Below are 12,538 nucleotides of genomic sequence, written 5' to 3'. Positions count from 1 at the left end.
GAGCAACTCAGCAAGATCTCTCCAGAACTCCTGCAGGAAATCCTCCAGGCTGGGCACTCTTCCCACTTTCATATTCTTAATTACCTAATTTACTGTTAGGGGACATCAAGGCCTGCATGCAAAGCTACACTAATTTTACATAATGCAATATTTCTTCTTAATTAGTCCAAAAGCATGTGTGGTGAGTTCTGCATGTAACTGACATAGATCTTTCTAAAATTAGAGAACGCTCCATTAACACCATTAGGTGATGTTTGTAATTTACCATTTTAACAACAGATGCCAAAATGTCTACATTTAAAGGACTTCTTATCTCATGTCAGAAATTGTCAGCTTATTCTCCTGATTCCTAGAAATTTTCCTGGAGTTGGAGCATGGTGAAGTGAATCAATTCTGAACACAGCTTTTTGAGTTCACATGTAAAATTGGCTGTGGTTTGCAATAAATCTGGAGAGGGAAAATGTCTGAAGAAAAAAAAATCCAATTCTTTTTCCACAAGAGCAATTATGGTAGGGTTGGTTGTTTTTTTTTCCCCTTTTCTTGGCAAATGAGGAATTAATATTTGTACTCTGAAGAAAACTGTTGACCCACATATCAGGACCTCTTTTCTCCAGGGACAGAGGAGAAACAGAAATCTGGATAATTTCTCAGTACTTTGAAACTGAGACATTAAAATTCACAGTAGCTATTTCTTGCCTAGATCTTTGTGGGCATGTTACATAACTAGCCAAGACCATAGGACCATAATAAAATCTATATAGCATCTATCTGTAGAGTAGAATAAAAGGTGCACATTCAGTAGTTTCTATTTGTTGTAGGAGTTATTAGATACTGCAGGACCTAATATATTCCACCATCCTAAGCATTTGGTGGTTTATGATTTGAGATGAAACTGCAACTGTAAAAAAGATCTGTCAATTAAGCTAGGTTAGAATCACAGCAGAAAGACAGAGGTCAGCAAATCATGCCTATGGAAGATATTTTCTTAGGGCTGAGTATTAATAGTGATTAATAGTGATTTATTCAGGTTTAGTCATCCTGGCTTGATGGCTTCAAGTATTAAAAGTCCAGCCAAGTGATCTGAAAATGAAAGAAATAAGATTGTCCACCTGGATCTGGATGAGAAGTTGCAAGACACTGCTATGATACCACCTTCTGATTTCTCAACTTCCTCTGTGCTGCTTGTGTCTCCCATAGCAGCACTTTGTTCTCTTCGAGAGCAGGACCACTTTTTTCCTTGTAATTTGGGCTGCAGAATCTCTCTATGTTCAAGGAAGTAGAACTGAGATTTGCATCCATTTGACCATATTAAGCATGAATTTTAATCAGTTTCTGTGAAAACCAAAGGTGAGGGAATGCTTGAGTCATTTCCTCCACCTCACTCCAACCATAAAAAAACTCTTCACGTGTTGATTGTGCCCATGTATAAAATGCATTAGAAACTGATTCTACAACCCTTGACTTCAGTAGAAGCACAGCATTTGCCTGTGGTTTGAGCAGATGGACTCATGGGAGCACCAGCAGGAGCATCAACACTGTCCACCTGCAACAGCAAATGAAAATTTGTAGTCATGTAAATCATTCAGGACAAGCTAAATAGGCACTGTAAAGAAAAAGAAGTGGTGGAAAATGCCTGTAAGAATGGGAAACTATAAAAGCAGAGAGTAAAGATCCCATGAAACTAGTAATAAAGATACACTGGAGACATTTTTGCATTATTAATTGATGTATTGTTTGGTATTCTCAAGGTTCCCACTCAAAAATAAATTTTCCCCGAAGTTTACCACCTCTCCTGTACACTCTTTACAGTCAGAATCCTCTTCCCATATTTCATAGATCCATAAATGCCTGAAGACCCTAATTGGGTGTACAAACAGTAACGTGGTGTCCAAAACCCACAGTACAGTTCAGCATCAGTCCTGTGCCATGTTACCCTCTCCTTTCATGGGCTTGGGATCCCAATGAGAACAGAGAGCTGGAGAAACACAGAGTGTGGTTTCAAGCGAGGGAGAGAGGGCAGCAAGGGAGGCAATGGAGAGGGAGCAGAGGTCTGTTATGGCTCAGTTTGGAAAAGACCACTCAGGTGTTTTATTTCAGCCAGACTGGAATAAAATCAGCAACAAGCTCTGAAATCCAGTGTCTGTGTTCCTCCAGCCAGAGCTGAAACCTCTGTAGTCTAGTAAGTTTATCTGGAAGCTAAACTTTATATATACTCCTGCTTTAACATATCCAGTCCAGTATTTATAGCTGCAGTTCCCCTGAACAACACCCTACTATCTCTGGGATTAGCACCAACATTATTTTTAGGGATCCACAGTTCCTTCAGTAGTTGTGGAGTAAGCCCACGCAGACTCACACACACAATCCAGCAACACGGAATCATCATTCAGATGAATAAACTACCAGAAAGCAGACTGCCCTTTCACAACACTTTTACCAACAATTTGAGACTTTCCTTTTTTTCCCCCCACTCAACTAATTACCAAGAAAGATGTCTAAACTACTGAGATGTAGAAAACCCAAACCACATTTTTGTGTGGTTAACTGCTCAGCATTTGAATTCATAAGGCTAATGCGAATCTTGATTTGACTTGGTTAATGTCAACAAAGAGCTTCCACTGAAACATCAGACAAGAACCATTTAGCCTGGGCTCAGGGAAACCAGCACTAGCTACCCCTGAGAAAGTAACTAACATAATTTAAAATAAACAATTCCAGAATAGCCAGCTTAGAAAGAAACTCCCCTCAAAACCTTAGACAGTTTGTTTATTACTTATTTGAAACATGGCATTTATCTCTTACAGTGAAATATTTCAGACAACATAGACTGGACAAGGAACTGACAAGAGGGAGAGGCTCAGCTGTTACTCAGTTTTAGTACAGAATTAAGCTTAATTTGCTTAACTTCCAAAACCCAGTGTTTTTCATTCTAGCCAGTAGACATGCACTTTCTAGCAACTAATAGAGTGACCCTTTTTGGAAGACAAACCCAATTCCTGTTGTCCATCCCAGCTGGATGAGATCTGACTTGTATATTCTCTGAAAAACAGCATGAATTCCAGTTCAGACAGAATTTATTATGTCCTTACCAACTGGTTAATCCTTGTCTAGGCAGATGCTTATTGAGGCTTGATAACATATTGTTGAATTCCTCAAAATGCGTTTTGTTCTTGGCATAATGACGTGTCTGCTGTGACTGACAACTGTGCCAGACACACATTGTTCTTCAGTGATATCAGTGTAAAGTGAGTCATCTTCGTAGCCATTTTACCTGGAAGAACTGACTAAAAGGATAAGAGGATGAGCTGTATTCCTCAGGTCTGCTTTATTACCTCTTCACTTAGAAAATTGTTGAATGGGTAGTATGGGATTGGGAGAGGTGTGAGGAAATGTCTGGCCACAATAGTTACGACTTTTGGGCACATCCCATTTAAACACATCAGACTCTGACCCTAAAACCCAATCAAAGTGGGTGACAGAGGTTCACACCTCGCTCAGTGCTGCTGGTTTCACTGCATCTGAAAGCAGACTCAGAGACAGTGTGGTGTCTAATTTACTCGCAAAATCAAAGAATTCCGATTGCAAGGGTTTCGTTTAAATGAAAATTCAGATTCTGGAGAAGAAAACAAAACCCACTAAAACAGGAAGGATGGTATTGTGGTTAAGTTTCTAGTATAGGGCTCTGAAGACCTGAATTATGTTCCATTCCTAGCCCTTCTGCAGACTATCTCTGTGACTTCAAGCAAATCACTGAATCTCCTGGTGCTTCAGTTCCCCTTTTCTGAAGATGATGTTGGTGATTTGATCAATTTAGATAATAAGCACATTCACATAAGAGCTACCATTTACAGTATCAGTGCAAGAGAGGCTCTAACCTCAAAACACTATAGAAAAATATGTGACCCTGTTTACTGAACTGTTCTTCCAAGAAAACAGCAATTCCATATTAAATTCCCACACTGATCACCCACTTACTAAACAAAACTCTAAACGACATGCTATTCCACAGACACATTGGCCTGCCAATTAATCCAGATTCATAACAGAATCGGTGTCTGCTTCTATTCTCAGAAGTTAGGAAAAGGCTAAAATGGGGAGTGCCTGCTGATTTTCTAAGCCTTTCAGGTTTTTTGATTTTTTTTTTCCCCCCGAGGATTGTCCCTGCAGTGGGGATGAATTCAGCAGGGTGTGCAGTGCCCAATAATGGAATTTATAGTGGAGAATACCATACCTGGTACCACAACCTCCTCTCTCTTGGTGGTTTTGCAGGGTGAGGAAAGGCTTGGAGCATAACTAAAGGAAGCTCTGTCTGCATTACAGTGCTGCAAGTAGGGATACAAGTGTGGGGTTTGGAAAACAAACAAACCAACAGGCAAATGTCTTGTGTACCCCAAAAGATGCTGTACTCTCCTACCTTCAAAACTGTCTTCAGACCCATGTTTTTTCCCTTGCTGCCACCTGGCAGACCTTACCTGGTGCTTTCCTAACAGATTCCCTCTCCCCTTAGCCCTGTTTCTAGCCCTGCTCCTGCTGACCAAATGCCCAGCAATTCCTCTGAATTTTCTGTCATCTTCCAAACCAATGTTTATAAAATAGGGGTAAGGGCTTCTATTTTTAACAAAAGCTGAGTTTGTTCTTTATCTTAGCTTTTGGAGATTTACTGATACAAACCTTCAAATCAAAAGCATTTACTTTCCTGCCCCAGGAAACAAGGGAGAAGGGAAGATGGGATAATGTCTCCCGATAATTTTCTTTCTCCCCAGACCTTGTTTTGCTTTTCTGAGACCATTAGCAGGGAAGAAAGGGAACACAATTTGTTCCTCCACGTGAAAAGGTACTTTGTGAAGAAAAGTGGGTGTTTCACACAGAAGGATTTAGTTACCAATCAGACTCTAACTCACCTTGCAAAAAGCAGCTGCTTTTTGAATGACAGAGCACAGATCAGAATAATCTGAACTGGCATCTGTGCTTTCAGCTTCAGTCCTTTCTAGAGATGTTTCTCTATGGGCTCTGTCCAGCAGCTGTGCACCGGTTCCAAATTTCTGCACTGCCCTCTACTGGGTACAGTAACTATCCAATCCTGCCGGCGTGGAGCTCTCCCCAAGGCCCATGTTGAAGGGTTTGAAGTTGTGGGAGTGGATACAAGAAACAGGATGGGAATGGGGAATTGCAAAAAATGAAACATGAGTGGGTAAAATTGAAGATATCCCAAGAAAGCTCAGTTTGTGGGATTCTAAAACCCCAGCTCTTCCTGTCACAAAAACTCCACTCACCGTGCAAGTCTCCTTCACATATTACAGCTGATGGCCACTTTTCCTGGGCAAGCCTTTTCAAGGCACTTTATGGAGCACCCCGGACCACTCTGCTGTGATTCACATAGAGGTGGTGTCAGACTCTGTAAGCAGCAGCCTGACACACTTGGCTTCTGATGTCCGAGCTGGCAGGCTCACTCCATCACTCTCCTCAGCAACTGGGAGTTAACCTGCCCATTAGAGCCTTGCCAAGCTCTGAAGCTTTGCAGCTGAGTATTATTACCACATTCTTGCTCAATGAAGACGATTTTTTGGACAGACACTTCATCAGCTGCACTACTCAATGCATGGCAGACAGACTGCACGTGCACCTGCAGGATCCTTCTTTCCCCTGTGATCTTACAAAATTAAGAATTACATGAGAGTGAAACAGCTTTCCTGGCACATCTACAGCAGCCTCCAGCCAGCTCCATCTCATCTGAGAAACACGCACAGCTCTGTGCTGCCTCGCAGCCGTGCTGTGCTCCCACTTACAGCCAGTGAGGGCAGGAGCCAAGGGTGCAGCAGCAGGGAGGGAGCCTGGCCTGGCGCCTCGGGGGACTAGGGAGGAGTTAGAGGATCTCAGCTGTACTTTTGGCTCTAATATTTTTTATCTTGGTACTTTCCGTCTCTGATAGAATTTATCTTGACAGAATTAAGGACTTCAAAACCCTTTCCTTTGAAGGGTGGAGGAAGGAGATTTTGTTTTGCCTAAGTAGACTTTAAGAAGTTAAGGGCAAGGCCTTGTTGTGCTACCTGTCCGAACACGAACATCAAGGCAGCCACTGAATCTGCTCTCAGCATGGAGTGCACTACGCCAAAGCAAATAGTGGCAAAACACTTCTCACTATTGCATGTTCAAATTCTAAAGTAAGTTTCAGTTCCACCATTGCTTCATGCTTTTGTTTTACACAGAAAAGCAGATGAGCTTCCCCCAGCTGCTTATGCCAAGCCTTGACTAAAGCTCTGTTGCTCAAAAATTGTTTGAGAGAGGATTCTGACCACAAAGTGAATCTCTGTGCAAGGTCTTAAAATTAATGGCAAGCTCCGTTTCTCCACATTTATGTCAACTATGCATAACAGAACTAAGCAGTTCAATCTGAGTGGCTAAAGCATCATCAGAAATTTCCAGGTTCACCTCTTGTACACTGGCTGCACATCAGTGTAAGGTGCTGTATTGCCATTGGGTTAAGTCAGTCTGCGACCACACTGGATTCTGAAAAAGAAGTTCAGTGTCAAAGCAGGACATACAATTCCCTCAACTTCATCCCAAAGGACAACTCACAAGGCCTTTCCAGCTCCTCTCCCCTTAATAATTTGGCAAAGACATTTTCTCTTTCCTGTCACAAAACATGTTGACTGCAGGGAAACTTCTTGGCCTTTTAAAGGTGTCAGTTATAACTTTAAGAAACATACTCTTGGGAAGAAAGTGTACTTTACTGGGCCTGCTTAAGGGAGCACATAAGACACTGCTTTGGTACTTGAGGTTTCAAATCTTCTGGGCAAGCAGAACGGCATCCCAAGTCTCCTGCACAGGCTGCTGGCAAGGTTATAAATACAGCTGGGATTTGAACTTTTAACTCTGATTACCCTGTAGAAAAACCCATGGAAATTCTGCTTTGAGAACTCAAACCCCAGTGTAGCATCCTCACAGTCCTCTCAGTAGAAGGATCATAGGCTTCTCTGAATGTTTTTCTCACTTTATTATAGGTCTAATTTTTTGCCCTTCCTTGGACGTTTAAGTTACACATTCAACCCTCTCACCTGTTCTGTCCACGCTCTCTGAGGAGAGCAGCACGTTAAAACTTCCCATATTGGTTGCATACTTGCTTTCCTTGCCATCCACTCCGCCCGTGTTTTGAGCTGGCTGCCAGTCAGAGCTTCATCCATCACTTATCTCAACTGTCCCCTCTCCTCCCCGGGGTCTCAGAGCGCTCCTGTGCTCGGGACTATCCCGCAGCACCTCCCGCCAGGCCCGCCTGACCGAAAAAAAAAAAAAAAAAAGGAAATAAAACAGTAAACCCAGACGTAGTTTGGAGAAGCGGGGTCACCCGGAGACCGGGGCCAGCTCCCTCAGAGGGGAGTGGCGGGGAGCCCGCGGAGTGTTCTCCTCAGCGGTACTACCGCTGGCTCCGGGACAGACTCGGAAAGCGAAAGTGAAGGGCCACGTGTTTTCCGAGAAGGGAGGGGAGGAGCGAGTGCATCGCCGGCTATTAAATAGAAAGCAGCGGCTATGCGAGGGCCCAGAGCGCCGGAGCAGCCGCTGCCCGCCCGCTCCGCGGCAGCCCCGGCTCGCCGCGGCGCCAGGCAGGGCCCCCGCGCGGAGGATGCTCGGCCGGCCGCCGGGGCCAGGACTAGTACCAGGACTAGTACCAGGACTAGCAGCGTGTGCTGCGCTCAGGGGACGGCCCCCGCCCACAGCTCCCCGAGGTAAGGAGGGGTCTCTTTGCCAGGGGGTCCACGCGAACCGCGCCGTGCACCGAGAGGGTCCGGAGCCGCAGCCAGGAGAGGAGAGGTTTCGGAAGAGTCCTGCCAGTTGTGCAGGAGAGCGGTGGCTTCGGAGGTCTTTGCCCCCTTGTATGTTTTTGGTGTTGTGGGGTTTTTTTGGCTTTGTTTTTTGTTTGTTTGTTTGTTTTTTGTTTTTTGTGGGTTTTTTTGTTTGTTTGTTTCTGTGTTTTTTTTTTTTCCTTGCCTTTTTGGCTCAATGTCCATGTTCAGACGGAGGTTTCGTCTGGCGTGTCCCCTGTTTACTCTGTGCCCTTCGGAAAGGCACCGCAAACTCTCTGTTGGCTCTATACGGCTGCTGCTAGGGAGCCCTTTGATTTTTTAGATCTCTGGCTTAGTGGTTATTTCTCCCCAGCGCGTCCTGAAATTAAATTTTTAACTTTAAACACTGCGCGATAATCCTGGCCCAGAAACTGGAAAAACTGGCATCAGTTTCCTTCTGCTGTGCAAAGCAAGCCCAAAACTACTTTCAGCATGTTAAGTTATTTGCCAGCATAAGGATTTTATAACCTTCTTAGCTGCTTGAGGAGGTAATATGACCTAAATGAAACCAAACATCAAGTTGTTAAATTAGCATAGACAGGAATCCAGCTGCGTACTTTCTTTGAAATCCTCATTAGCATGTTACCCTGAACTGTAAGATGGCTGAGGGATTCATTTCTGAGAATACTTCAAGGTTTCTCACAAGCTGCTGCTGCAGATCTATATTTGACTATAGGGATAAATCCTAAAATCTATGCTTGCCAGTAAGGTCAAGGCAGCCAGCGGAGATGTATTGAACCACACTGTCAGAGACAGACATTTCAGGCCAAACTCATTCCTGGTGCAGCACTGCTAATTCCTTTGAAGTAACACGAGGGATGAATTTAGTCCCTCATGCTGAAAGATATATCAATAGGAAGCAATTTAGATTGGGCCACTTAAAGTGCATGTAATATAGAAAAGAGAGAGACTGTGGGGTAATGCTTTAAGGGTTCACAGAGGTTGACTTGTATACGCCAGTGAGGTTGTAGCATTACTGTCCCTAGGGAAAGTTGGGGAATGGGAAATTGCCTCTTATGGCTGAGGCTCAGGTTAACAGGGGAGAGGAAAGAAGTTTTAGGATTGCTGTGTAACTTGGCCGTGTCACAATCTGCCCCTCCAAGTTACACTTGATGTACCCTCTTTCCCGATTATCCGGAAGCATACCCTACAATCACTTTCTCTTTTTTCACACAGTGCAATAAATAATGACATTGTCTGAGTTCTGACACTGCAGTTGGGATTGGGGAAGGGAAAGAGGGAGGGGCAGAGAAGTTGGTAACTCAGTTGTAAAACCTTGTTGCTTTGTTCTCTAAAAACTTGAATAGGATGCAGTGTACACAAGATAACTTCTCATTGAGAAATCATTTGACTCACTAGGCTCTGGTACAGTTCCGTGGGCTCATAGCAGGGAAACTGCATCATCCTCTGTAGCTGTTAATGATCCTTGCTAAATATTTTTGGAGCTTTGGACTTTGCCATAGTGATAGACTTGTAATCTTGTCAGAAAGCGAGCAGTCGTTTGCCCAGTGTAAACTGGAAAATAAATATTTTATCATTTTATAATGGGTGGGAGGCATATCAATGGAAGACTTGGGTCATTCAGCGATTGCAGCCGCTTGCCTCCGGGGATCTCACATGGTGTCTCTCTTTGGCATTTCAGAATAGCTGCTGGAAAGCTGCCCCGCCGTAGCCACTGACGCTATGGAAGACCGCATCCGCTGCTCTCGGCTGTAGGATGGTAGCGCACAGCAAGGTGTCAGCAGATAATGCAGTTGGAGCAGACCCAAGACGGCTTCTTGACCCTCCGGCACGGGATCGTTCTCAGGCACGAGGTTTCCACGGCCCCGGCCGGCCCGGCACTGTGCAGGCACAGGGCAACACGCACTTCCGAACCTTCCGCTCCCAGGCGGATTTCAGCAGCATCACCCGAGCCAGCAGCCTGCTGGATGCCTGTGGCTTCTACTGGGGACCCCTGTCTGTCAGCGCGGCCCACGAGAAGCTTAAATCTGAGCCCGAGGGCACCTTCCTCATCAGGGACAGCACACAAAAGAACTGCTTCTTTGCCATCAGTGTTAAGACTGCGACTGGGCCCACCAGCATCCGGATTAACTTTCAGACAGGGCGTTTCAGCCTGGATGGCAGCAAAGAGACTTTTGACTGTCTTTTTAAGCTGCTGGAACATTACCTGAGTTCCCCGAGGAAGGTACTGGTTACCCCCCTGCGCAAGGTCCGGGTACAGCCGCTGCAGGAGCTCTGCCGGAAGAGCATCGTGAAGACTTTTGGAGGAGAGAACTTAAACCAGATCCCCCTCAATCCTGTTTTAAAGGACTATCTGAAATCCTTTCCGTTTCAGATATAAGTACAGCATTAACTGCATAGGGACACGTGAGAAATGTGTAACGAAATCCAGCTTCCTGGGTTTTTAAATATGTTTGACAGTGAGCAAACTTATTTTTGTAGCAATTTACTGTATTTTGGGACGGAACCTGAACACTTGACTTATTATGTTTACAAAAACTGTTTGCACAAACCTGGGGTTTTAAAACCCTGGTGTAATTTTTCTGCCAAGCAGAAGGTTTTATTATTTTATAATATTTTTAATGATATTAACATAATAAACTTTATTGTGACAGTTTTTACAAAAAAAAAAAAGGCATCTCTGTTTTCAGTTTTAAAGGCTCTCGTACCTATTCTGCTGTCAAACTTTACCTGCTTAACTCAGTGTGTAACTGCAGACAGGTCTCCACGTGGTGAGAGACTATTTGCCCTACCCAAAAAGTTTATCTTCATGCTAGTCCAGCAGGCAGAGGATTCCTGCCCTCAAAAGCCTACAGTAGAAAGATACAAGCAAGTAGAAAAGGTACTCAGGATGAATCTGCCCTGGAATCTGTCTTCTAAATTCATGGGAGCAGGAACAATGTGTTAAGACTATGGTGATGCATAGTTTTTGACAGAGAGAATCAAACCCTTGGCTGAGCAAACTGCACTAAATCTGCCTTGCCTTGTTTCTGTTAAAAGGTACAAGGCCCTGAGCAAGCAGAGGTTGCTGTCTGATGTAACCAGACCCCATGAATCTCGGTGGGGAAAAATAAAACTTTCCAGAAATGCTGTTCACACACTGTAAAAGTCTGTGAACACTTTATCAGTATGGGGCTTTGGGGAAAGGATAGCTTGGTTCTCTTTGAAAATTAACGTACACAAAATTACAAGGGTGCAGACATTCCCTAGACCTAAAAAAGATTTTTTTCTGTCTTATTCCTGGTGATCACATTTGCAGCTGTAATTTCTAGTGGCTAAACTGCATTCAGAGAAAGTTAAAACTACATTAGTTTTGTTTCTCTGCTCACAAAACAAAGTGCCCCACAGAACTGCAGCTGAATGACTTGAGATGCCTGATTTGGCAAAATGTCACCTGCATTATGAGAAAGTGATTCTCCCCTCCCCCAAGCATTTCCTGAAATCCATGAAAAGCTGACTTAGAAAACCAGCTGAACCAAATCACTTCAAAGAAGGCACAGTCTTTCACAGAAACTCTATCAGCACAGATCTACAGTGCTTACAGGAACTGTAAGCAGTAAATGAAGTAATCTTCAGAGTTTGGGAGATAAAAGGCCTCTCCCCCTACTGTAATTCACATTCCTTTTAAAGATAAGCCACTTTTAGGAAACACTGAGTATATATTCTATAGTGACTCTTTCTGAATCATTTGCTTATTGTTTACCCAGTTAGCTCTTACATAGTTGATGTTTCTTTGGAATTAATAGGTTTCCTCCTAAATGTGACTAAGGATCACTGCATTAGATATTGTGAAAAAAGGGAAAAAGAGAGAACACACAGGCAGTACCATGTGACTTTTCAGTGTGTTGTTTCCCTAAAAATGTTCTTTAGATCAGTCCTTAGACAGCAGCATTTCTCCTTAATTCTGAAGCTGGAATTAGTTACCAAATGTTTTTCCCATGGTAGCTGCAAGGATATAAATTCAGGAAGAAGTGAGTGCTGTGCTATGAAGCAGAGAGGAGAGCAGAGCAAAGCCACTGCCTGAATGTGAACAGCACTAAGAAGTTAAATTGGAAAAAAAGCCTCTATAGAGTGAAGGCGGCCAAACTGGTTTGCTGTTAGCAGAGATTGTTATCCCTTTCCCATACTTTTCTCCCAGCTCCACACTTTTAACCTTTTAACCCTTCAGGCCCCAAACTGCCTTGCTGTATAAATGAGTGTCCACAAGACAGTCCAAAAAGCACAATGTAGGTCTCTGCTGCCTCTGATAAAACCAAACTAAACTAGACCTAGATATACAGTAAGGGGCTTGATTATAAGGATTGAGACCACTTAATTTTCTTCCTGGCAGAAACAAACTTATTTTCTTTTTCTCACCCTTTTATTGCTTTAGAGTAAGTTTAGGAAAAATGGTCCTTATCCTCCCACATGTGGTGCCTAATTACCTTCATTTTGTCTTTAGTAAGAAATGCAAATGTGAGATAGCTCAGAAAAAAATATAACCTCAACTATAAATAAGGACAAGAAGGTCAGAATTGTCTGAAATGTCTCTACTAAAGTAAAGAGGAGACAAAGCTGACTTGTATTTTTTGATTACATTATCTTTTTACCTGCCTTATATTTCTTCCCCTAACGTTCCTTTTCTCGTTCCTCAGCATACAATACAGTGGCCAGGCAGGTCCTCTTTCTAGTAGGTATATGTAGGTTGCTGCAAAGCAAAC

General features: G+C 43.5%; 1 protein-coding gene across 1 annotated transcript; it reads left to right on the top strand.

Moving 5' to 3' along the window:
- The first annotated feature begins 7,596 nt into the window (after positions 1-7,596).
- SOCS1 (suppressor of cytokine signaling 1) lies at positions 7,597-10,466 on the top strand. Its single transcript, XM_027885849.1, has 2 exons — positions 7,597-7,721; positions 9,481-10,466. The coding sequence occupies exon 2, from the start codon at positions 9,556-9,558 to the stop codon at positions 10,177-10,179; it is 624 nt and encodes a 207-aa protein (XP_027741650.1). The 5' UTR covers positions 7,597-7,721; positions 9,481-9,555; the 3' UTR covers positions 10,180-10,466.
- Positions 10,467-12,538: the final 2,072 nt, after the last annotated feature.

Source organism: Empidonax traillii, unplaced genomic scaffold, assembly GCF_003031625.1.
Source record: "Empidonax traillii isolate 1590-97213 ecotype Southwest subspecies unplaced genomic scaffold, ASM303162v1 scaffold173:size850371, whole genome shotgun sequence".
Classification (NCBI taxonomy): Eukaryota; Metazoa; Chordata; class Aves; order Passeriformes; family Tyrannidae; genus Empidonax; species Empidonax traillii.
The sequence above is the reverse complement of the archived record's forward strand: the minus strand, read 5'-3'. Positions and strand labels throughout refer to the sequence as shown.